We start from the raw sequence: 27,407 nt of genomic DNA, 5'->3' as shown, positions 1-27,407 counted from the left end.
TTGCTCAGCATAATCATTTAAAAAAATATATTTATTAAAAATATGAAAATAAACATGTTAAAGATGAAAATTAAAAGTTTAAACAGGTAACAAAGAAGGAGAAAAAATCCAGAAATACTTTACACTTGAATAGTATTTCCACAAAAAAATTACACAAAAACTCTGCACTAAATTTAAAATTATTTCATTGAAAATGTCAGAAAAATATTTAACAAAAAAAGAAATGAAATTTGACACAATACAAATATTTAAATCATGAATGAAACTGTTTAGCAAATCTGAACTACTCAAGATCACACATTAAGGCTTCACAAATAATTTCCAATTAAAATAAGATGCACAATACGTAAACAGTATCAACTACATCAATTGATAATAAAATCAACTCATAAGTAAATATAGTACCTGCACAGGGAAAGATACTTCTCAAAAGATGAAGGTGCAATCAATTCAGCAACATCACATTATTGAATATGGTTGCTAAGAAACATTTCTGTTACAACAACTGAATACAATATAAGAAATTAAACTGCAGAAAAGTTAGAAGAAATGATTAATTTATTTTTTAAATTACCAGAGTTTAAATTAAAATGTGTCATAAAAACTCTTCACCATTATGTTTGGATCAAAAGACTAATATAATATGTTAAACTTATAAATTTCTTAACTGCCAGGAAAATTTACTAACACAAATGGAAATAAAATTATGATAACCTCACAGAGCTTTTGGAGCCTAAGTCGAGAAGCAGAAGGGGCAGGCAATTTACTCCCTTACTGTCACATACAAGGCAGATTTTCTGAACCTCATTTCTCATATAGCTGCAGTTTACTAATATCCATTATTTGAAAAAATAAGAGCCAGAAATGAAGATGTACATTTGGCCTTTTTAATTCAGTCATATACAATTTGCAGTTCTTTCCTGACTCAACATTCTAATGAAACTAGCCTAAAAATAGTCTTCCTGTATCTGAATAAGAAATGCAGAGAAATTTGTGCCAAGGAGTAATAATAAAATAATAACAATTATTATTTGCTTCTTTCACTGACCCATGGATTCAGTCAGACATTTTACCTTTGCATATATATGTCCCACTTTCCAGCAGAAGCACCAATTTTCCTCTTAATGGCAAACTTGCGCCACCCTGCCGGCAATTTCTTATCAGGTACATGGATTGGCTCTTTAATTTGCTTTCCTGAAATGCATAAACATTATATATAAATTGGATGAAGACCTAAAAAATACTTTTCTTTTTTCTCTTTTCTTGACCTCTTTTAATTAATGATCAAAAGTTCCTGGAGTATGGGTAAAAAAAAATCCTCGCAACTCAATAGGGTGGTTTCCCATTATATTTTTATTGCCTAAATTGAAAGATTATTACTCCTGGAGTATGCATTTCATGCTTTTAAATTTTTAAATGACGATAACTATTTTTCATGATTAAATGAAAAGTGAAAATTTTCAAGCGTGCGAAAATGCGACGCGACGGCCAAGTATGAATGATGGGAAAAGCCTGTATGACGTCATTCTGGTTCCCACTGACGTCGAGTGAGAAGACCTTGGGGCGAGAATATGTGCGCCACTGCAATGCAGGCTGTTAGCAGGTAGCAGTTTCAGACCAACACAGGATTAGTACAAAAAATATACCATTTTGAATCACCCTTTGAGGCAACTTACTATTGACGAGATGAAAAATGATAAGCGTAAATGATCCCATATATGGTTTCATATATCAATCATGCTTAGGAAATGCATATAGCTACAAATCTTCTCCATGTTGTGCATGCAAGCTAATGTCACTCATTGAAAAATCAAGCTTGGATGTTTCAGAGCAATTGCAATTTCTTAGATTTTAATAAATAATTATGAATCATCGATATCTCCTATGAACATAAGATCTGAAATTTAGGGTGATTGGGTGGTACAGACAGTTTGGATTGAGTTTCTCAAAAGTGAGCAACTACTCTATTGATGATAATTTCAAATCAATATAAAACATCACACTTTTTCTGTGAGTGTATAGTATCAAGAACACCATGAGAAGACGATGATGCATTTTTCTCTGAAGTTTTTCTTAGCTGAGAAAAAGTAATGACAAGATAATGTCAACTCATATTCAAAGTAATAGAATAATTGCTAAGAAATTATACTTCAAGTTGTCATCAATCTATGGAAACCACACATACATCTTACATTGTAACACCCTGTTATATATTGATGAGGTACATACTATTATATTGCATTGGGGGCTCTTGGGGTGACACATTGACCTCAGCCTCCTTTTCTGGAGGAAGTTCAGGACGCTTCTTAGCCACAGGGGTGCTCTTCCGGCTTTTGAATCGTAAACGAAGAAAATCAGTACTGGAGTCATCCAACACTTGTATTTTTCTTTTCCTCGTAGATTCTGTCTCAGGAATGTCTTTAGATGGAGGCTTGAATTTAGTTCTCATTCCTTTGCCACGAGGTGGACTTGAAGACTCTGCAGATGGTTCAACTGGTGGAGGACTATACACACGTTCCTGGGAAAATAAGAACAAAAATGAAAAAATATCCATGATATATCAACACACTTGACATGATAAATACCCATTAGCATCATAATATATCAGCATGAACAAACATTTAAGGGATTGTTTTTTATATTCCTCTTCAAATATTCATTAACAAATCATAATTTCTACAAAATTGTCATTGTCATGAAGTTAAGGTTTAAACAAGAATTGGAGAACTTGATGTACCTGTTTTAATATTCCATTTCCCCTGATTTTACAGACAAAAATGAGCATGCCACTCAGGAAAAAAATTCCCCTCAAACCAAACATTACATTCATTCACTCACCATCAAAATTCATCAACTTTGACCCATTTACAGCCAAGTAAAGAAATACTTGAAAATATATAATTCTTTCTCGTCATTTTACCTAATCACATGCTAAATAAGGTAAATTGAAAATATAGGCCTTCCAAAAAATTTGCTTATGGTATAAAATTAATGTTGGGTAAAAATTAAGTTTTTGCGTTTAAGCATTAATGTTGCGTATAAAATTAAGTTTTGCAACTTTGGCCAAATTCAGCATCTATAGGCAGTTATGCTACCCACATTACCCAATTTTGCTGTCTTGTAGGAATATGCCGTTTTTACTATCAGATATAATCCTACGCCTTTTTATGCCACGAATTTGACAAATATCGTCATGAATGAAAACAAACAACGGTCCTCCACCTCAACAATAAGGGTATGACCAATCCTTCCCTCATAATACTGATTTTCAACAGCCACTTATGATTAGCATCAGTAGATCTTTCCTAAACACTCCATACTTGCTGGTCAGATAGCATTCATTGGAGCTATACCTAGTAATTCAATCAATGTGGCTGCTTTGATGTGCAAAATAAACATGCTTCCCTTCTGTTTAATATTACTACTTCCACTTCACTCACATCATTACTCGAAAAATGGGGAACCCTAGTTACTTTCAGGTTAAATAGAAAGGTTCTTAGGAGGCCTCACAATATCAAGCATACGTTGCAGTCAGAACTTCTTGGCCTCACCATGGTTATAAACAGAACTTAAAATCTATTGATCAGTAGATAAAATTTTTTCTTACCTCAGCCAATCATGGCCAAAGTTATGATCCAAGTTTGATAAAATCATATATAAGTGATAGTAAAACACCAATGGCATCACAGGAAATATGTACTAAAACATTATGGTGGTCAATGTATTTAGGACTAAAGCAACACTTACCTCCACTTCATCCTCACTGTCGTACACTAATCGGCCTTCCTCTGGGCTCTCATCATCATTCTGAGAGTCAGTTGCTTTGCTGTCGCTCTTATCCACAGCTTGAGACTCAACTGGCTCCTCTTTCTCCTTCAAACTCTCCTCTTCAGCTTTCTTCACTTCCTCCGCTTCTTTCTTGCTTGCGCTCTGGCGAAAGCCTTTAGCAAACAGGCCTGCAACATCAAGCTTCTTCTTACGTCTCCTTCTGTCTTCCTTGGTCCCAATATCTGTATCCGTGAAAATACTGGTGGGCGGAGGAGGAGGAATGACACCAGCTTGACCAGGCATTGTGGGCAGTGGCATTTCCTATGGAGTAGAAAAGTAGTATTATGATTGAGAATTGGTATGGATGGATCCAGGATTTTTTTCAGATCCGGATCGGATACAGTGAGTCTTCGTTCTACGTCACCCCGTTTAATGTCATTTCGCGATAACGTCACGAAAATTTTGAGACCATCATTCGTTTATCGCACCTTCGCTTCGCGATAACGTCAAGGCTTTTAAATTTCGCGCGAGAAAAAAACACAAAGCAGCGGGCGTTGCAGGTTGTTCGTTTTGTGGGCGGTAATACAGTCAGTCTAAACGAAGTGTAAAATGGTGTGTTTATTGTTAATTGCGATTACGGTTTTAGCAAATTTTCTGCAAAATGAATTCTTAGCTAGGCGCGCAAGGTTTTACTTGACATAATGGTTTTCAGGAACCTAAAAAGTGATTTCACGGAATTTTTCCGTGTAGAACTCGGAGTTTTTGTCATCACTTTTTTTGCCGTGCTCACGATAATTTTGGTTCCTGAACTGCAACGATGTTTCAGCGATGATGATGCCCAGGCGACGCTCGCGCGGGGGACCACCATAGCGAAGCCGAAAAGCAAATGCGGGAAGATACAAAGATAGAGAAGGATTTACGTCAGTGCTGCTATTGTCGTCGATGAAGACAGGAACTCGTACTTATGCCATAGCTTGGCATTCCCATCGTAAAAGATGCCCCAGATATGATACGCTAAAATTTTTTCGCGTAGGAATTGTGAGGTCTAGGAGCCGATATTAACTTTTTACATTGTTTCTAATGGGATATTATGTTTCGATTAACGTCATTTCGTTTATCGTCACATTTTTCAGTAACGGTAAGTGACGTTATACGAGGACTCACTGCACTTGATTTATGGTGTCCGTTCTTCAGATACTTTCAGATCCAAGTCCATATTTAATTAAATGAAGCAATTATTAAAGCTTCTTCTGGGTACATGCGATCAAAGGAATGCTATTTAGATTTTCATACACATTTCAATATTTTAACTGAATAAAAATTATTTCTATAAGCTTTCAAGTTATTTGAGTGTATTCAAATTTTCCCCATGCACGTTTGCCCTGAATTTTGTCACTTTCTCATCGCATGCTGACTTGTGTTTCACCCGCAAATGCTTTAGTAGCGGCGATGTGGATTTTGCCTGATCGCTCATCGATCTCAAGAGGAAGGAGAGGGCAGCAGAAGGGCCTACAGGACAAATGGAGGGGAAGGAAAGCGATCCCTCGGTTTTTCAAGCAATGAGACTATGAATGAGGGAGTCAAGTACGAACATGTCAGATCTTGCTATTTTGTGACGTCGACACCTTCAAAGTGAAGCCAGGTGAGCTATGTGATATAAGCAGTTGGCGCTTCCAGTCAGTCCTTTTTGTTTGAGGGGGGTGATGGTCTATGCTTGTTTCTTTGCAAATTGTGTTGAATATTAGTACAGCAGACTCCCAATTAACCTGGAGTGGTATATTCGTGCTGCAGATTATCCGAGCATGATTTTCACCCTCGCTCACTCAAGGTTTTCCGTGATCTTAATAAAAAAATAAAATCGGATGCAAAATCATCTGAATTACTGCATTAATGATAGGATACCCCAGGCTTATATTTCCGTTAGAATTCCCTTCTTAAAACGGAAGTGATCGCGCACTGGCTGCATTCACGGGAGCACTGTGTTCCTGTTTTCCAAGCCTCGCAGCAAGCAACCACGCTCCATGATCACGGATACCCGTCCCGCAGCAGCTGCCACCTGAGCAACTTGTGCGAGAGGCGACTACGTGGTGTGGTGCCTGACAGTGTAGTTTCCGACGTCGAGCAGCGATTTTGAAGCATTTGTGCTAACCACTTTTCTGTATCTGTGATCACTAACAAGGGGAATACACGACCTTCGCATCGCCGATCGAGCTCAAATTTTGCGAATCGGTAGTTTATGGGTACAAATGTAATATGCCGAAGCGAGACGACGCACTTCTCGTGAAATTCCGAGAAAAAAGCAATTAAAAATCGTTAAAAATGAATGTACGCTATATAAGCTGTTTTGAACGCCCATGTTAAACAATAGGGTGACAGCCCAGTGGATACGGTGTCCGACTGTGGAGGTGAAGGTAGCGAGGTCGATGCTCGCTCAGGGAACTTTTTTTTGTGTTAATTTTTAAGAATTTTATTGTTTAAATTTTTAAAGTTCGTTTTCTTATCTTCGTTACTACTATGGAATATATTTTTAAAAGAGTTTTTTAAAATATTTAAATCAGGAATGGATCAGCTTGGGATTAGGAACTGAGGATGAAGGGTGGATAGAAACCCGGCGTCGGCATTAGCCTGCTCTTAACGAAAGGCGCCAAGGGGACCACGGCTTAACGTCCCATCCGACGGACGGTGTACTGCACAACTAGTGTAATCCACATTACACGCAGGGATTGAATTTAGGAATGCCCCTTAATTCTTTACCGAGATTTGGATGTGGAAGGCCAGTACACTGCCTCACCACTCCAGTTAATCCTTTATTTGATATTTTCAGGATGGAACTCATCATAAAGACATGTAAAGCAAAGTGATTTGCGGCACCACGAATAAGTAGAAAAGGCGTTTTTTCCACAACTGCAACGACTGTGCATAATTTTTGAAGGAAAACACACGTCATTTACATTTACGAAAAATTGTCTCGTGCCAGCGAGCTTCGAAGCAAACATGTATGTTCAATAATTTTCCCGGAAACATATAATGTTATGTGGGTACTTGATTAACCTGTAATAGAAGAATCGAATAATAGGGGAAAGTTTTGCAAATTTTTTCCCTTTTTCGCGGCCGACGGGCATGAGCGGAAAGGGGTGATGTATGTGTATTTATGACCGGAATCACTTTTGTATGTGTTTGGTTTGTTTTCTGTTTTTGAGTTCATTTGTTGTGTTTTATTTGTCTGTGAGGATGTTTGTTTTTGTTTTGATTTTTTTTTGCTGATTTGATACTATGGTGAGGAGAGATAAATAGTAGCTTGTTAGGCAGAGAGCCATCTTGGAGTGAATGTACATAAGATACAGTGTGTCAAGTGATATTTTCCTTTGGTTTAATCGCTTTGATACGTTAGGGGTACACACTTCTTTTGAACATAGAGACTCTATCCTTGGATATTCCTACAGATGAGTTAACGTGTGCGTGGCACTATTGCTGGGAGCTGCTCATCGATAAAAATTATATTAGCTGCGAACCACGCGTTCAACATTCCGATAGATCAGCCTTTTCTGCTTGTTCGTGGTGCCGCAAATCACTTTGCTTTGCATGTCCTTATGATGAGTTCCATCCTGAAAATTGCAAATAAAGGATTAACTGGAGTGGTGAGGCAGTATACTGGCCTTCCACATCCAAATCTCGGTAAAGAATTAAGGGGCATTCCTAAATTCAATCCCTGCGTGTAATGTGGATTACACTAGTTGTGCAGTACACCGTCCGTCGGATGGGACGTTAAGCCGTGGTCCCCTTGGCGCCTTTCGTTAAGAGCAGGCTAATGCCGACGCCGGGTTTCTATCCACCCTTCATCCTCAGTTCCTAATCCCAAGCTGATCCATTCCTGATTTAAATATTTAAAAAAACTCTTTTAAAAATATATTCCATAGTAGTAACGAAGATAAGAAAACGAACTTTAAAAATTTAAACAATAAAATTCTTAAAAATTAACACAAAAAAAAAGTTCCCTGAGCGAGCATCGACCTCGCTACCTTCACCTCCACAGTCGGACACCGTATCCACTGGGCTGTCACCCTATTGTTTAACATGGGCGTTCAAAACAGCTTATATAGCGTACATTCATTTTTAACGATTTTTAATTGCTTTTTTCTCGGAATTTCACGAGAAGTGCGTCGTCTCGCTTCGGCATATTACATTTGTACCCATAAACTACCGATTCGCAAAATTTGAGCTCGATCGGCGATGCGAAGGTCGTGTATTCCCCTTGTAAGTCACAGATGTGTGGTCGAAACCAGGCCTTACATGGAGCATTAATAAAACAAGTACGACCACATGATCGCCGCTAAAAAGATCACGAACTAGCGAAGTAAGCTCTCAATGAGTCTGGGAAGTACTCTAAAATAACAGAATAACTGCATGAATTATAATATATTGTTTCTTGTACGTAAATTATGAACATTACAGGACATTTAAGTGAAAGTTTGGGTTATTCGTGTTTTCAGATAATTCGCACCGTCTCTCCTTATCATTAGCCCGGATAATAGGGAGTGTGCTGTATAGTCTAGTTGTAACTAAAAAACTTGGTGGCAATAAATTAGGGATGAAAAACCTAAACTATCGTCAGAAATGATTGCGTTTGGTCTCATTTGGTCTTTTTTAAATCTCGTGCATTTCATCCAATTACCGAAGCTATCAAGTCATCTTCAGGCCCAGAAAGTTACTCACCATTACCCTTCAGAAAGTTACTAGCACTTGCCCTCCAGAAAGGCAAGTTGGTGAGACGGTTTAGGGATGAAACACACTTCAATTTCTCTTTTGTAACTAAATACATATTTTCCTTTGAAGACAATGTTTTATGGTCTGAGTGGTTTTGGAAATGAAAAAGAAACATGGAGTGGAGAGGCATGGGCTGATGAGGGCCCGAGGGTGGTTTTCTGAAATCTGCGACGTAGTTACTTTTGACATGGTTTTTATCCTATGGCGCTAAGCTATGACCCCGATGATTGTTCTATCTCTTGGGAAGAGTCACCCTATGTGCCTATCAAATTGCCTTTCCACGGCTGAAACTCTGCTGCATAACCCCAACGAGAGATTTTAAACAAAATGATTCATGAGTAGGACAAGCATCATAGTTTGACGGCACATACAAAGAGAGGATTGGAACACTCTCTCTCATGGGACCCTGCATTCACCATTATTTCAAAATTTTGGATCCAGATCCGATATCTTCAGAAAATTTGGATCCAAAGTATCCAGTGAAGGACAATATCCGAGGAATCCAATCCAACCATCTTTAATTGAGAACTATTATGATTATTTCCTATAACAAATTACTCAAAAATAAAGCTACCTCCTGGATAAAATTAACCAGCAGCTATGTACAAGAATTGGGTGACAAGTAAAGCATAGAGGCTTGTTCAACAATTTTCTTTTATTATCTAATTATGATTATTATTTAAGTGTTTTAACCATTTAGGTAGATTTCCATGGAATTTTAAGGGAATAAGAGGGTATACCATGGAGCCCACTGGTGACCAAATCTCAAGACTCAATCATGAGATTTCTCTCACAATTGTGTCTACCGAAGCCAAGTCTCAGCCTCTGAGACACAAGTCTAAAAGAATTATCCAACCTATGTATCCACTGAAGGAAAATTACTGAAAATAATGCCACTAATAGTATTTTGAGACCAATCTCAGTTGAACAAAATTGTTTCCAATTCTGAGACTTTGTCTTGAGAGTTAGGAAGTATGCATGTCGACTGAAAACAATTGAAGTCTCTGAGACTTATTGCACGTTTTCACAGAGTGTGGTTTCACTCCCAATTCAACTTCACACATATTATCTCAAGGCTCCATTTAAAGACTTGTAGCAGTAGTTTAAGTTACGAGAAAATATTCTTCCCTACCAGTCATTCTCTTGTTAGCTACCAAGAGAAAAATAGGAAAGTTACTGCCCAATTTTTATGAGTCAGTGATCTCAGTAAAGTTCTGATTTACTTATTCCTTAGCGGAGAACCCATTAATAAGGGAGGGACTAACACACAAGAATGTAAACAACAACAAACTATGTTGGATGCCTGCACAAGCCCAAGGAGTAGTTGAGAAGTGGTAGTGAGCTCACCATGGGCTTGTGACACAAACTTATCCTTTGAATCAGTCAATGATTTTTCACCAAGAATACCTAGTAAGTTAGACCTTTAAGTTTACCTAAGTTAGAACATTTGGACCATGCTTCTCTATGGAAGTGAGGCATGGACAATAAGTACATCTGAGAAATCAAGAGGATCAAACGAATTGACCAAGTAAATAATGAGAAGTCTTAAGAATAGTAGGATATATGAGAAGCCTAATGAAAACTTTGATGAGTAGACAGAACAACATTATCATCCATATCCTGAGACACGATGGCCCGACGAAGACAATCATCTAGGGACAAGTAGACGGCAAGAAAAGAAAGGGAAGACTCGAATAAAATAAATGGCATAGATAAAGAGAAGAAATATGTAAATAAGTGAGTAAAGATTAGTTGATAGGAGAATTGAGTGGAGAGCTGCATCAAACCAATCTAAGGATTGGTGACCTGTGATGATGAATAACTAGAGAAGAATCCAACAGATGGAGAAATAAAACGATAGGGATCTCTAAATTTTTCAAGCACTACCACAATAGATAATGATTAAAAATTACTGAACAGGCCCATTCCAACCCCCTTCATGCATTGACAAATTAATGTTTCACACGACAATTAGCATGAATTGGTATGGTATTTCTAAAATCGTTACTGAACCTGCTACAACCAATGCCTCCATGAAGGCTCTAAACAAATTAATCCCCCCTCCAAAAAGGAAGACAAAATGATGTGTAACAAGAATTTTAAATGCAATTACAACACTTGAAACTCATAGCATATGACTGAAAGTATCATACCTTTTTAGCTTTCTCAATTTCTTTTTCTGTTGCTTTTGCCATCCTCTTCCCCGAAACGGTCTTTGTGTATCCGTCATAAAACATTATTTCATAGTTATCTGAAAAAAAGTAGATATTCAAGACAAATAGCTGAAACAGTTGGAAAACTGTTAAGATCAACAATGAGTTCTGGCATATTCAAAAGACAAACGGCAACCTACCATTTGGAAGTACTTTCAGAACTTTGGCTGGATATTTCTGACGGTCAAGCCAATACGCCATCACCTTCTCTCCCTCCCTGTATTGTACTTTTGACCTAAAGATGCAATGATTTTAAAGAGATTAATTCAGTTATTAACACGGCTTTGCATAAGCATTGAGAGACATTAACCAAAGGCACCAAGAATTGGGGAAAATCCTAGGGATTATGCTAATAAATTTCATAATTTTTATGAGAGCATATTGTTGATTGTCAGTATTACACCTTAATAATGCACAAAAAAAAGACAAATAAAAAACTCTGAGTATGCAGATACATGAAACCAACCCCAAAGAAGTTTTCAATGTCAAAGAAGTTATTAGTGACTACAACCAGACAAAAAAATCAGTAAAATATCATCACCTAGCAACAAAAGATAAATGAATTAGTTGTCAGAAATAGCAACGCAATTCCTAGGTTGGTCCAAATTTTAGGATTCAATGCTACTGAATACTATAAGAGACGCTTCACAATACAAATTAAATTCCTTTACCAGCTAAACAACAAAATAAAAGAAATACATTAATTTTTTGACCAAGCACACAAACATTATCTAATCCTTTCACTGAAAAGGACACAAATTTTACATGAATGGTTTGTAGGAACATCACTTCAATCAACGTTACACAGAGCATTATTTCATGAACCACAATCGATTCCACTATAAAGATGAAAAGTATCAAAGATCAAATACCTAAATATGAGAGATGAAGATGAAATGGCCGAAGGAGAATGGGCTTTAGGGAATGAAGAAAAGAAAAATGCATTTCCTACCTGTTAGTAGGTAATGTAGGGGGTCGTAACCTGGGGCTATCCATTGAAATCCACTCATCAAATCTTGATGACCACTTTTCAAAATGAACTAAAACTTCTTCTTCTTCCCAGTCAACTTCGACAACTTTGGCAGCATACCTTAAATAAATTTTTTGAACAGTTTAATACAATTTTAAAAGTGGCGTCTTTATAGAGTTATGAGTACAATTTGCCAATATTGAGTGATGACGAAACCCACTATAACATATACCCTCTCCTATCCCTATTCCACCTCTAATTCAGAAACAATATTTTCTAGACCGAAAAGAACATACTTCCTTGAATGACTGCTTGATGATATAATCCCATGCACATTCTTGACATTTCTTGAAATTTATGGCACTAATAGAAATATTAAGAGCCTTTCATAATGCACAATACGAAATAATATATTTTATCAGGAATTTACCAGCAACTGAAGTTACTGCGAAGGTGTCATAATTCAATGGAAATTAGAAAATGAAATATATGATAAACACGTTCAGCACCACGTCGGTTATAATGAACGAAACATGTACTTCATCTACGCGCCGTTTCAGCCACTATGACCGAGGAATGAGCCTTTCTTTTGGCCGCTCATAGCTCGCCGTCGGTCCCAGCTACTTCGGTGCCGCTTATATGATGTGACCAAAAGAATCCAAGTATTAAAACAAAAGAAAATAGAATAACACATCGGCACAATGGGTGAATTCCTCTAAAAGTCCGTGGCAGGGCAGACCTCGACAGTGAAATTCTTAAACTGAAACAAAGGTGTTAATATATGAAGATATTTGCTCACTTTTAAAGTCTATAGATAATCAGTCTCGTTTCTGATTACCACAGTCTGTGTACCGGCTTGTAATTAAGAAAAAAGGACAGAATTTCTACTATATTAACTCAAAGACCAGATACTTGTTTTAGAAATGGCAAAGGCATGAGACAGTAAGTTTTCCTGGGATAATATTTTCAAAATTATTACGTACATATAGAAAAAAACTAATAACTGGTTCCAAAACATGGGGTCATGATGCATCATTTCAGTCCACCCTCTTTTCCATCAAAGATGTCAAACGTCAATTCTGCACAGAATCATTGGATTAAGACATCAGTTACTTTCCAACATTGAAGGTACATCATGATGATGCATTATAGGAATACTTGATGTTTAACACAAGTCATTACATGCATTTTAAATTCCAAATAAAGATTTATAAACACTTAAGACTTTCAAATTCTAACTACATAAGCAAACCAAAGACTAGGTTCAAATAATAAAGCTGCTACATCACAATCATCAATGGATAACAGACAATGGACATCCCACCAAAATCAATGAACGACAATGTTAGCTGATATTGTTTTCTACACTGGTATCATAAAATGGGTGAATCACTAACGAGTCTGCCAATGAAGAGGACACATCACTACTGCTCAACTGGTAGAACTTTGTTTTCTTTTCCAGATGCATTATTTGTTTATACTTTACGCTATCATTTTCAAATTTCCGTGGTATGGAGAGTAGACCTTTGTCAATATTTACCCATGAACATAAAAAGCTTCACTTACTCAGTGATTCAACCCGAAGGTTGGTTCAGATTGGAGAGAATAGAGCTCGCCCCAAAATATGCTACAGGCATATGATTTACACACATCCATGGGAGGGGGGACAGTTCTTTTCCCTAGGCTACCTTGCACTTTGAGGATTTAGTTTGAGGTTTTTTTTTTAAGGCTTTACACAGGATTTGAACCTGGGACCCCCCATTCAGCAGTCACTAAACCCAAAATGCTCCCCTAAAAGTTTCGACCCTACCAGCATCCTTTCCTGGAATCTTCAGATCCAAAGTCGGACACATTCTGAAACACCTCAGAACCAATAAAAAAGTTTATGTCTGAGAAAATACTAAGGTAAACATTCCAATTTGACATAAAGGAAAATGTCAAAATTTGTGTCAACTCATTAGCCAGCGAAAAGTTCAAGAAGACAGCATAAATTTTTTCAAGCATCAGGAAAAAGACCAATCAAGCAATAGCGATGAGTCTCATTCAAATTCTTGTAGTTCTGAACAAATTTAACTCTTTCTTAGTGACAACAGAAAAGCTACCAAAACAAAAACATGTTAATTGACACATAAATTTCACAATTACAAGACAAGAATTATTGACAGATAACTTTAGATAGCCACAGGTATGAGATTCATGATGCAAAGATAACTACTGATTCATGAGAACTTCATAAGTTGTTCAGTATTAATGTATTGCTCGAGATAAATAAATTAAAAGAATTTTACTAGAAATTTGAAAAATATTATCCAGCAATATGCTAAATACAGTGAAACCTCGATTTTACATTCACCCATTTTACGTTTTCCCTGATTTTGCACACTTTTTATCAGGTCCCAAACAATACCACCTTTAATAAATGATACTCTATTTTACAATTTCCTCAATTTTGCACTTTATGTAAGTGGTCCATTCAAAAGTGTAAAATAGAGGTTTCACTGTATGTAAGCTAAGAGATAACTGCTTTAACATACATAACTAGAGTCATTGTTCACAAATTCAACATAAATTACTTTTTCCATCTTTAATTCATAAATCATGACTCAGAATTAAATGACATTAATAATTGGATGACTGTTTAGCATTTATACCATCTCTCTGTGAAGTCACGGGCTTCCAACCTAGCTCCGGGGGTGAAATCAACTTTGTTTCTCAAATGGCGGGCTAAATCCACTCCATAAGCAGTTGAAGGTAGTTGGGATTTTGCTGAGGGACTTCTAGCAGCTAAACCATTCGATGACGAGTCTCTGCCCTCCTGAAATTGGAAAGAAATTACAGTTACTAAAGTTTTCATTGGTGTTCCAAAATAGCAATTAAGATTTGCTCATGATTTGCATATGAGAATATATCCAAAGAGTGGGGATTCAACGGATGTTTAAGTTGTAAATATTTCCAATATATGTTTTCCTATTGACTTAGGCAATGATCAGCGGGGAGACTGGTGTTGCTGCACCAATCCTAATCATTGGTGTGTTATCATCCATTCCCCTTCCCATTGAGACAACAAAAAAACTAAGTTTAACTCTAATATTTCATTGAGAAAATCTAGATCATGACACATCTCACTGGAATTGAAAATAATCACATTTAGATCATTACCATCATTCTCACTTGGATGAATAGTATAGCAAAAACTCCTTCCAAAGTCGAATGACCATCAATCAAATTTTCTGCCAATCGAAGTGAAACTCACAGTAGAATCCCCTCATCAACAGTCCAATTTAAGGGCGATAACCAAAAACATATCAATAACATATTATTTAAAGTTTATTTTGTACAAATATCCAACATTAACATTACACAGCTCGCTTTCTAAAAGAGAACCAATTTAGCTGACGACAAAACTTTCAGAAATACAAATTTGCATGCTTATGAACAAAAATCACTACATAAATGATAGATGATATGACTCCAGATGGCCTTCCCTGGCTTTTGCATTGCAGGAAATATTACGTTGAAAATTCAATACCAAAGTAAGCAGTTTTTCTGCGTTTCCCTTACACCAAACTTTCAGATATTCGTACGCCAAAAGGCATATGCATATCTGAAAGAGACAAGAGTACAAAGTTGGAGAGTCTAAAATAATGTTGCAGAGCAAAGTCAAGACCCAAGCAAAATCAAGTTAAAAGCAAAAGTACATTTTGAAGGGACTCCTATAATGTGGCAAACTTTCCAATAACCATGAAAAACCACCTTTGCAACATATAATAATAACATAAATACCTTAGATCCACTAGATGTTCTATCCAGCTTTCGGCTTCTTTTACTCACTCTTCCTGGGATGAGATGATCATCAAATTTTCCCAAACTATCTCTCTTCTTTTCATTCTCTGTAGAACATGTCGCACTCCCCTCTTGAGATGTGTCCGACTGAGGTTTTCCTTCCAATGTTGGAGCTGTGGTTGCTGTATCTGCAGCAAATAACATGAAGTTAAGAACTCACTACATAAGGAAAAAATATATTCCCATGCATGCATTAAAACCAAAAATAACAACACCCTGCGATAGCGAAACCCTTCAGAGGAAAAAGATGCCTAGGTATTTCAAGAGGAAGATTATCTGGCACAAATTCAAGTGATCCAGGTTCGTACCCCGGTCAAGGTGATGTTTCCTCCGTGAAATTTTTGCAAATAAATAGCCTGATTAAGATTATTGGTAATGGAAATTCAGTCAAATGCCATTACGATGCAAAACTCCTCACTATGGATACTCTTTAGTGCATTTGAATCACCCATAATGAATCATGGTGAATGTTGCAAAACAAGTAAAGGTAAAATTTAGGTTGCCCAAAATGCCTTTGATAAAAAGTGATCAGTCACACCTACCTAATTGGCCACCATTAAACAATGACCAGCCATCGTCAACAGGCAGTGGTCAAATCATTTTTGGCTGTTGCCTTTCCTCGAATAGCCAACGTTTCATTTGAATAGGGGATGTTCCTCAAGTTGAGATTTTAATTTTAACCATCTATCTTTTACTAAAATATTATCATAACATAAATGGAAATTTTCCAAGACTCATTATTTTTTCATTCATTAACTATCAGACACCAAAGTCAGAAGGATATTTTGAATTTCTCTTTGGAGTGAAAATGTATCATTATTGGCCAAAGCCATTGTAACGTAACTTGTTTGACCCTGGACCCCTGCAGCTAGTTTCTTCGTATGTTACGTCAGTTTATTTGTGCACATGAGTACAACAAAGGAGTACTCCTTTCAGGAACAAAATAAGGAACCCATTACCCTCATTAATTAAGCAATCCCTATAAATGCTTCACCTAAAGCATCCTCGTGAAGTTTCAGGATACAGTTTTAAGGACATATTTCCTTAAATGAGGAGAAAATGTTTGAGAAAAATCACAGAAGCGTGAAAGGAGCAAAAAAATTCCATAATCCACCCATAACTTTAGAGGGAGAAATTGAACAATGAATAATAGAAACTAGCCAGCCACCCGGCGTTGCTTGGGGAGTATAGTACCTAGAGATGGGGAAACTTAGAACTTGGAATTCATGGTCATAAGGACCTATAGGAGGGAAAATTTGAAAGAACGCAAGAAGAAATATAATTTGTCGGGATAGGACAGCAAGGTTATTTGCGGGCTATTTGCCTGTGAACGGTGAAGAAGCAAGAAAAGGCAGTATCGGAACTGGAGGTCGCCAAATCGGGCTTCAACTCGCATACAGTGTGCAAAAAGATATATACAAACATGGTTGAGTGAATGGGGATTTTACCATATGGTGGGAGGGTAAGCAGAGGGTGGGAAATAGGTGCTAGGAGGCTGAGTGCACTTGCATAGTTCGGTAATAAGAAAACGATGCAAAGGACGCACCGGAGGAAACCTAAAGTAGCAGTACAGGCTTTTATGAGCATGAGACCTCTGTATTAACCTTGGCCTCAATCCATGCAGCCGTATAGAAACACACAACGGACAGACGAACAAACATCCTCTGTTATACATATATGTAGATTAAACATCTAAGAGTACCTAATCGAGGCTAGACCATAATAAAATAACTAGAAGACAATAGAAAATGAGTATTAATTATCAAAAACTTTCCTTAACACATTCTGTGATCACCGTTTATTAGAGAAAATGCTCGTTGACTGACATTTTGGCAAAAATTAGTATTTTATTATTGTTATTTTAACAAAGTGATGTTATGAGTTGTGATGCTGGAGCCATTTTTTCACTCTTTTTTTTAAAGTAAACCTTAATTCCTTAAATATTTGAAATTAAAATGTACAAAGTAGTTTGTCAAACTTGTGGTATGTACCTCCCCACAACACACACATATGTTTCCTACATTTCTTTGCTCTTCGTCAGTACTGCGGCGGAAACCTGTTCAGACCTAATCATTTTCTGGAAAAACTCCAATGAAAATGGTAATGCAGCTAATATTAATTTTTCAATCTGGAAATGATACATTTAAATAAAATTTTTTACTGCACTAAAGTAAATATTGCAAGTATTACCAATATTTCCAGCAAAAGTGTTGTTTCCTATTATGGAAAATGCGGCTAAGTGCAATGATATCCTCTGGAAAAGAGTTTATAATGACATACTGTAACCGTCGCTGCTTGGCCGGTTCCTTAAGGACCTTTCAAATGGGTGCTTTGCAAAAAGGAGAGCTTCCGTTTATGATTTCACCTGTGATTTTTTTTTCATTGTTATATAAGTGCATGTGTGTGGGTGCGTGTGGAGTTTGAGTGTCAGTGAGTTGTCTTCCCCCCCTTTTCTAATCACAACTTAGCATATCCTTATCGTGCGTCTGAGTAAGAAGCAGAAGAAAGAAGTGCATTCCCCACCCCTCTACCACCTTGCCTTGTGACTCAGCTCTGTGGCTTTCAACCCCCAAGGTTTTCCTACCCCCTATGAACAATGGAGAAATTCGAATTCGGATGAAGAAATTCCCCTCCCAAATTGATGGCAGAAGAGTGACTAGTGGTTTTTATTGCCGTTTTCCCTCCTTTCCCCCCCCCCCCCCACCTAATCCAGGATTCTACCCCTCCATTGGGGTATAAATTGTTTGTGTGCAGAGGATCTAGATGGCTCATATTCATGGGTCAGCATCAGTAGTCATTGCCACTAGCAATCAGCTTTCATGGCTCTTCATCATTCAGCTCTATTTTTTCTTGTCTATTACTATCTACTATTTTTTGTGGTCATATTGCCGATCACGATTGTAGAGAACATCTTTCTCAACATAAGGAGACGAGGATGTGGGTGGAGAAGAGAAAAATTCTGAAACGACGTTGGAGGTTGGACTGAGAAGGAGGCAGCTTTCTTTGAAAATACGACACGGTACGGGAGAATTTCCAGCGCCCGGAAAAGGTCAACCTCACGCATTTCACCAGCAGCTGTCCACCATGCCGGCAGCAGAAGGCGAATCAACCACGTAGTGCAAACCAACCAAAGGAATCTGTTTACCAACGACTACTGACCAAAGGCCTGATAAGTACTGTTTATGCCCCAAATCCCAATTTATACGTCCCTAAAAAGAAGAGACACGTTAATGAGAGGTCCCCATCAGTGTTCCTTTCTTATTCCAAAATATAACCCCCATGTTCAAGAGGTTTCCCGCCCCCCCAAAAGGAACAGAAAGCCGTTGTTCCCCTTGCGTCAAGCTTGCATAATTCGTTGTTTCGTAGTGTTATAAGGATAGGGAGTGTATTTCATTTTTTCCTGTATTTTATTGTTACTCAAATTGTCAAAATCCATGCAGTGCTTAATTAACTATCATCCATTCAATGAAGATTAAAAGTGCATTAAAAGATGGTATAAAATTTGATTGCGGACTAAAAGAAGAAAAATGTTCTCTTATTTCTTGTTTGTGTCTTTTTTTTTATAATATCTTTTGGGTTTAGCTTTGTTTACTTACTTTCGCTGACGTCAGAAATGTTAATCATATGTATTTTTCAGTGTATTTTTTCGTAATTCAAAATCTAATTAAATCTGTGTCGAATGAAAATCTTAGGTCGGAAGTTCTCTTTCTTTCAAGCGCACCAGTCATCGAAGGGTCCCGAAATTCCCTTACCTATTTTCTTCCTGTTTCTTATTTTTTAAATCCCATCCGAGTGCTTCGGGATCTCCCGTGCGTCCCACACTTGACCCAAAATTGCCCGAGTACCCCAAACCCTCCCACTTCTCCCCTTGAATGTGCGACCCCACATCACCCACCCCACCCCTCGGCTCAATTATCGGACTAGGGAGTCAAGAAGGGAGGGCGGTTGGAGGGAGGTTACAATACATAAGTTTATAAATAAAAAGGAAAATTTGGATAAACGAAGAATTATTTTAAAGAATGATAATGTTTTATAAATCAGAAATTGACAAGCATACGAAAAAGATTTTTCCATTTACTAATTGCTGTACAACAAATAATATCTTTGGAGGAGGGTTTAACATTCTATTTCATTATTACTTTCATTTTATAAAGCGGTAAACAGTAATGACTTCTCTCAATTGCACATACACCTTTAAAAAAAAACTTTCACAAATATTCAAAGCAAAATGAAATAAAGATCCTTTTGCAGTTGACGATGAAAGATAAGATGCTTTAATACCAGGTATTTTAACTTTCTTTATGACTTTTCACACAATGTTTAACATGTACATATTTATATATGTAATTGGTTTTACGAGAAATGGATATGTTTCCTTTGTTCTTTTTTATTTGTAGCGTTAATTGATACTAACGTGGTAAATTACTTGCCTGGTTGCCTCCTTTTGGACGTATTCCATGTAAGTGTAATTCAATTTTTACAACAAATAAGAAATGCTTCCTTTCTCATACCTTTAAAATTTCTGAGTGAATTTCATTTGCTATGATTTCATCATGGAAAAATTTGTTTTTATCACTATGTTTATTTGCTGCTACACTTAAACCAATAACTATATTAGCATATTTATTATAAATATATAAATTTTACAATAACTTAAGAGAAGTTCTTGTTCCACATTGCAATTTATTTTTTACCATTTATATTTTATGCCCAATAGCTAGAATTCCCCATCCTTATGCTCACTTACATTTGTATTTGAGACTAATTACTTTATTTTTTCCATAATATTCTAAACCCCTACAAGCATTTTATTTGGCATTCTCCGCAGCAAAAAAATGCCTTAGAGAGCAACCTCCACTTACACAGTCCCATGCCACTGAGCTCAGAGAAACTGACCTGGCCCAAGAATATATACTGAGCAATGCGTGTCCTGAAGCACGAATTACTACATAAAAATATTTAACCATAGAAGAATTTCACCACTTTTTGGCCTGTTTTTACATACAGGAATTATCAAAATTGCCCCTATCGCTGACTATTGAAAAAACCCATCCTTTATATGAATTACATTGCTTCAGGAGATGGAAGTCGCGATCTTGATCAATTTATGTCAACTCTCCAAGCCCTTCATTGCAAATGCGAACCCATCTAAGTTCTCTCTGACTCTAACACCCCTCTGATGGACTGATAATTTAAAATTAGGTCCCTTATAGATGCAATCAATTAAGCAATGGAAAAAGTAGTGACCCCTCACATGACTTGAATTTGGAAGTTGATTGGAGAACTAGGTGGGGAAACAGTGAATTAGAGGTGGGTTTAACTGTTCATTTTGATGAACCTTTCACTATGAACCTGTTCAGTAAAAAGAACAGTTCAAAATATCTGTTCATGGCTAACAGTCAGGGTCATTCAGGCAGAAAATACTGTTTATCGGACGTTTTGAGTAAATGAAAGCTTAGTGAGTTATCATTTGGTTTGTGCAGCTTGTCATAGTAATTTAAAGCAAATTCTGTCTCGGGCCTTTACTTGGTTATCCATGTGCGGGACAATATCAGATGTCCACATGTAGAATAAGCCAGAATTAATATTTATCAACCCAGCGTCTGATGTTATTCGCATATTAAGCACCAGAAAAGTTTTTTAAATGCTTCTCTTATGAGCAATTTAGACTTTCATACACAGTTGTTCTTAATAAATATATTTAGTATAAACGTCATTTGTGAATCTCTCTCTTAGACTCCTCGATAAGTTATCAATTTTTTCTCCTCGTTAGAGCCTGTGTCAGGTATCTATCCACTCTAACAATGCAATTAACTGTCAATAATAGCATGCATAAGACGGTAAGAATTAATCAGTTTTGTTGCTAAATCAGTACTTTAGGTAAAATGTAAAAAAATAGTTAATTATGTTACGCTCATGGAATTCTGTAACATATTTAAATATTAAACATAGAAAGCAAATAAAGAGTTAATGCTTTGAGGTGTATTTATGTGCAATAAGCTAAGTGGTGACAATAAAATACATTAAATGTCGCGACGTGAAATTTCATCAAATAAAATCGCCCAAGGTAACATATTGTTTTCATCCCTTCGCAAATGATGGATATATGCTTCCGTAGACTTTCTCTGAAAGAGGGCCAAGTCCTACCCTTCGATGTCTAATCACACTACAAACAAGTAATTTGAGGAAAGTTGAAGCCAAATATTTGTTTCCCAAAATCATCAGTTCCATTACAAATAATTTAATAGCAAAATATATAGTGGATATGACATAGTTATACAATCCATGTTTAACTCTTCCATTTACTGAAATAGATTTTTGCATTAATATAACTGATCAAAATAAAGTTTTAACCTAATGTTTAAATTAACTTTGAACCATAGCACAAATTACAAACAGATAACCGACCCGTAAATTGACCTCGAACCTGAACCATCTCATCCTGTTCATCCAACGCAAATGTTCAAATGAACACGAAATCAAAATGAACGGGAGATTCCAAATGAACAGCTAGAGGAAACGAACGCCCTCCAAGGAATGAATATCCTCCACAAAAAGAATGCCGTGGGGAAAAGAACAGTCTCCTAGAAATGAATACACTGTGAAAAAGAATGGCTAAAACGAACCTAATATTTTGAACACCCGTTCAAACCATTCAGAAGCTATTCTGTTCGTTTTCGAGGACAGAGGGGAATGGTAGAGAAAGAAGGGGAAGGGCTTGGTCGTTTATTCTTCATCGTCTATAATTCGGTGGCCTTGGATGGTCTGCATCTTACACGCCATCTGTTGTAGCCACCACGCACTTGATGGAGTAAGCTGCAGTTCGAAATACCTCTTGGTGAGCATAACTGTTGGACCGAATATTCCGCACGTGTGCAGTGCAGTCATGAATAGTGAACTGTTCATTTTATAGCCGATTCATAACAGTGAACAGTTCGTTTTGGCAGTTTGGTTCTTTTTGACCTATCTCTACAGTGAATATATGAGGGGAAAGCACCACAGGTACGCAATCAAGTTGTATATGTGGACAGAACCTAAGGGTATGGTGCTGTAGGTCCTTGAATACTAAGAATCTTCCAACTCAGAAGTGCCTGGATGAAAAGGGCAATCGGAAAAGATGGTAAAAAATTGACGGAGAATCATTTTGGCTGTGGCCAATCCTTTTAAATGGATAACTGTTATGAAATTGTAGCCAGTTCTAGATTCCATCCAAATGGGAAAACTTATGTGACGGGGACAGGGCGGCAAGCCAAGAAAGGTATTGCTCCTGTCGTGCTCTCCCAGGAATTTAAGGAAGGTGAGGTGGTGGAGGCCTTTTCTGAGGATGAAATATGTATCCAAAGGTGGAAGGATACGAGGGAAGTGTGGATGATTAGCACTGAATTCAGTGCAAAAAAATTATTGATTCCACCAAAAGATGAAGGTACACACCAAGAAAGCCACAGGTGGAGGTTGAATACACACAAAGACCTAGGGAAATGGCTGGCTTACTGATACTGTCAAGCCAGGGGCAATAGGGCCATTCACTCAATATTGAAATTCATTAAAACAATTTGGAATATAAAAGGGTAATATGAATTATTCCAAAAAATCTTCTTATTCTGCCATACTCTCATAAGTTGAACAAGAAGATGCAAAATATACCGTTCATTTTTCATATATTGGGGATATCATTACAGTACTGACCAGTTCATTTTTTCAGGGAGAACCTTCACAAAGGCAAGGAATCACTCAAATAGACTAAAAATAACAATAAACCAAGTGAGGACTATGCATATACTAAGGAGTAGTTGCGCAGCGGTGACAAGAGACCTGCAAGTGAATGCAAAACCCTAACTCTCCATTCCAGGCCCCTTGGCCGTCTTCATTTGGCAACCAGAATAAGGAGGTGGCTGACCATGGCCCCTCTGCCTAAAACAACCCCTTAAATAAGAAGTGAGGGGGTCAGGGCCGGATTTACCCGAAGTTAAGCTATAGGCACCTCTCCATTTAGCGCCCCAGCCCCTTCCCCTCCCTTATTTTTATGATAAGGCATAGCCACTCGCATGAGGTGACAGAAGGCGCCCCCTGGACTGGGACATCCTCAGGCACGTGCCTATTTTGCCTAACGGTAAATCCGGCACCGGAGGGGGTGGCAGAGGGTATAAGGACCAGCAAAAGGGTTTTGCCTGTGGTGGATTTGAGATTAATTCACCCATTGTGCCAAAGTGTTTTTCTTTTTCCTTTCCCTTTAATACTTGGATCCTTTCCATTAGAGTTTTCTTGTAATTTCATGAGCAACTTGAGAATGTATTTAACTGCATATATTTCATGCTTGACGACGGGTTAGATGGAAGGTGGGACTTCCTAGTCCCAATCTCGCCCAATAAAGATGTTTATCATTATTATTATGCATTCTGCTACATGTGCCATGTCGTTCACGTCATATACACGGCACTGATGTAGCAGTGACCAACAGCATGCTATGAGAGGCCAAAAAAGTGACTCATTCTTCAGTCATTATGACTGAAATGGAATGAAGACAAAGTACGTGTTCCTGTCATTATGACCGAAGCGGCAGTGAGCGTGTTAAGATAAAAGAGGAGACTATTTGAAGAAAGATTCAGGTATTCGGTTATCATGACAAGGTTGAGGCATTCCAAAATTGATGAAACCATCAATTTTGGAATGCTTCCATTCTTATAATATTTTAGCTCTAATGATGTTATATAGCGCCAAAACCTAAGTTGGTATTCTGGAGAGTAAAACTGAGAAATGTGCCCCTTTTCCCACACATAGATATGAAGGGTTTCATCACAGCTTACATAATACCAATCTTTGGAGATGAAACTCCAAGCCATTGAGGTAATGATTCATTTGCCAAAGAAAATAAATGGGTGGCTAATACAAACAACCATGAAATATAAATGTAGCATACACTAAAATGAGAGCTGTTCTCATTGAACTTAAAAATCTAACGATGAATCCGTCCTCAATACCTTACTTTCATAACCTTAATCCAGCAGAAGGGCCCCTGAAGAGGCACAATATATTAATGCACAACCTCAGCACAAAACCAATAAAGTCCCTTGATAAAAATATGAACATTAAATTTCTATTCTTATGGGTAAGTAGCCGTTAACCTTAGCATCTGGACTTTTTGCAATATGAATATCTTAAATTTCAAATACATAGTAAATAATAGTAGGCTGATATAAATCACAAAGATTGGTACAGATTTAACTTCAACAATATGAATATATTTATTTCGAATTTATATCGACGCCATCAGAATGAAGGTGATAATTACAGAGTTGACTTTCTGATAATATGACCACAATGACCTTATAAATAATCTACACCACTAGTATTACTTCATGCAATTGCTAGAATTACACAATATGTTAATAGGATAATAATATTTGGTAGAGTATTATTAACTCAACAAATATACTTACTATCTAAGGGTCCCATTTTCCCACCACCATCATTCCAATATTTACAGACCTGCCTCCCAAGTTATGAAGCAAAAGGGACACATAAGACTCTGTAATACATCACCAAGTAAACTAATTTCAACATAACGGGGATAAGATCACTTCATGTCTTTATTCGAAACGTGTCCGAAATCTTGAGAAACTCAAAATACGAAAAATTACTTGCGACCTTAAAAAATAATATAAATCTACATTTATAACTAAATATTAGTACGTAGGCACCTATTTTCATCACTATGCAGGCTAAATAATAATAATAAGTACTTGACCAGATACAGCAAAGATGAATTAAGAAAAAACTATTTTTGCCTTAATTCCCCGCGCAAAACTGCTAACATTGAGCTACTTTGAACCAGTAGGAAGATTTTGCACAGCTAGGAGAAATTTCGATGACTATATATCCCACTTTCCGCTCAAAAGAATGTAATACCACGATGTCAAAACCCTTTTTAAAATTGCATAAAACTGTCTCATGCGTGTACATAAAAGGACTTTCGAGTGTCTCCACTTACCTACATAAAAACATTAACGAAAAAGAAGATACTCTCTCAATAATACAATTTGTGGTTGATGGGTACTCTACCAAGCCCAAACAAAATCATAAAATTGCCCACATTCGGTAAAGTGTAGCTATCCCGGGGTAATAAATAAGAAATACATGCGTCAAAACGATATAATCGACTTAGAAAGCTCACGTGAGAATAAAATAAGCAAAGTAAACGACTGAAACCAACCTAAGTTATTATTCACCTACCTCGCGTAGCTTGGGGTTTCGCTGAAGTCTTTTCCTGCTTCGATTGTTTGCTCCTGTCTCCCTCGTCGAGAATTTCGCTGTTACTTTTTTCAATGGAATTTCTCATGCCCCTGCCGAAGTCGGGATTCTGTTCCCCACTTTTATCTTCACTTTTCACTAAGTTTTTACTGTTTTCTTTTTCTTGATTCATGGTTGTTGGGATAATAACAATAGCAAAATATATCAGGGATGATGAAACTACATAACTCCGTAATCAACGACGTTATTAATTATGGCGCCATCATAGCGTCATGTATCGTCACTAGATGAGAGCCAACAAAGGCAACACTTGCGCCTAAAAATATGAACATTTCAACAGTCATTGTAAGAGAAGACTGTGAAGGGTGTTTGATAAGAACACTGACATCAATGATGAAATAGAAGACAAGATGCGTAAGTTTTTCAAAGCAGCACAGTAAACTCCACGCATTTCATTAAAACACAGGGCAGCAGGGGTCTTCTTCTTACATTAATAAGATGCAAATTTTCTATATTTAAACCCACAAACATTGCACTCACAAAAATGATATGAAGACACGGTTAAAACTCCGTAAACTTGAGAGATCGTGCCTGTTACGACGTACCACAACAGGATTGGTCTTGCGACTTGCAGTAGGTAAAATTATTGATAGTGTTTTGTTATCACGACTCGTTTGAAACCATTTCAATATGGTCGGCGGGCGGAAAAATTGAAAAATTTTGGTTCTGAGATAATGTATGTTATCTTTGCCTGTCAACATGGTAAAATGGCTGTTTTAATGCATGAAATGCTATAAAGTATTTCTGTAACTGGTGATTTTCTATAAAGAAGTCGTCCTTTCCTTTTTTAGGATACTGTGCTTCTTTAGTTGCCATCATGCCGCAGTTTCGAATGTAGTGAATCCAAGTTTTAGGAGGTCAATTGAATTTTCCCGCAGCATCATGTTAGTACTATCAGATACGATTTTTATAAATGTCCTGTTACCTAAAGGAATGGCTGAGATCAAACTGTTCTTGTGCTAACCCTAATGTTTCCCAACAGCCATCCAAACTTATAATGGAGATCTACATCCCACAGCTGTGTTTATAAAGGACTACAGACTATAAAAACACAGCTGTGGGACTATAGCCCTTTGCAACCCAGCTAACTTATTAATAAATAATGATTATATGATAATGATATGAGTAAATAAAACTATTTGTGAAATGCGGATGGTGTCAAAAAATCTATTCTAAGCGGAAATGGATTGACAGATGAGGGATTATATGGTAAATACCCACACGGAAAATAGATATCTATATGTTGTCTATTTTCATCTATGAATAGATGTATATCTAATGGATGTCTATTAGACATCTATTAGATGTGCAGGTGACAAGGGGCGATTTTGGATACATCTCCGAAAGTGTGTTTTAAAACGCGATTCATGAGCTATGGAAGCGATATAACATTTGATTTAGGGACAATAGGGTAGTTTCCTTCATCAAAGAAAACAAAAGGCATTGATGGCGATTCGTTACCCACCATTAGTGTATTCATAATACACAAATTATTTGGTTTTTGAAATACCGGTTTAGACGAATGGCAAGGGTCAAATTCT

At 37.1% G+C, this 27,407-nt stretch overlaps 1 protein-coding gene and 1 long non-coding RNA gene across 8 annotated transcripts in view; one reads left to right on the top strand and one right to left on the bottom strand.

Moving 5' to 3' along the window:
- Positions 1-26,441, bottom strand: part of LOC124161192 — a 67,751-nt gene extending 41,310 nt beyond the window's left edge. For 6 of the 7 annotated variants that reach the window (XM_046537432.1, XM_046537433.1, XM_046537434.1 and 3 more), the window contains exons 1-9: positions 25,789-26,441; positions 15,499-15,686; positions 14,367-14,530; positions 11,698-11,835; positions 10,886-10,980; positions 10,686-10,783; positions 3,748-4,089; positions 2,230-2,518; positions 1,074-1,194 (exon numbers count right to left, since the gene is read on the bottom strand). In XM_046537432.1, the coding sequence (XP_046393388.1) occupies positions 1,074-1,194; positions 2,230-2,518; positions 3,748-4,089; positions 10,686-10,783; positions 10,886-10,980; positions 11,698-11,835; positions 14,367-14,530; positions 15,499-15,686; positions 25,789-25,978 (1,625 nt within the window). In that variant the 5' untranslated portion in view covers positions 25,979-26,441. The remainder of the gene's footprint in view (positions 1-1,073; positions 1,195-2,229; positions 2,519-3,747; positions 4,090-10,685; positions 10,784-10,885; positions 10,981-11,697; positions 11,836-14,366; positions 14,531-15,498; positions 15,687-25,788) is intronic. The other variant, XM_046537435.1, reaches the window with a different exon arrangement.
- A 48-nt stretch (positions 26,442-26,489) lies between these two features.
- On the top strand, positions 26,490-27,014 carry LOC124161578. Its single transcript, XR_006865383.1, has 2 exons — positions 26,490-26,568; positions 26,658-27,014. It is a non-coding gene; the product is annotated as an uncharacterized LOC124161578 (long non-coding RNA).
- The last annotated feature ends 393 nt before the right edge of the window (positions 27,015-27,407 follow it).

Source organism: Ischnura elegans, chromosome 6 (genome assembly GCF_921293095.1).
Source record: "Ischnura elegans chromosome 6, ioIscEleg1.1, whole genome shotgun sequence".
In the NCBI taxonomy this organism is placed as follows: domain Eukaryota; kingdom Metazoa; phylum Arthropoda; class Insecta; order Odonata; family Coenagrionidae; genus Ischnura; species Ischnura elegans.
Note: the sequence above shows the minus strand (reverse complement) of the source record. Positions and strands in the feature narration are given on the sequence as shown.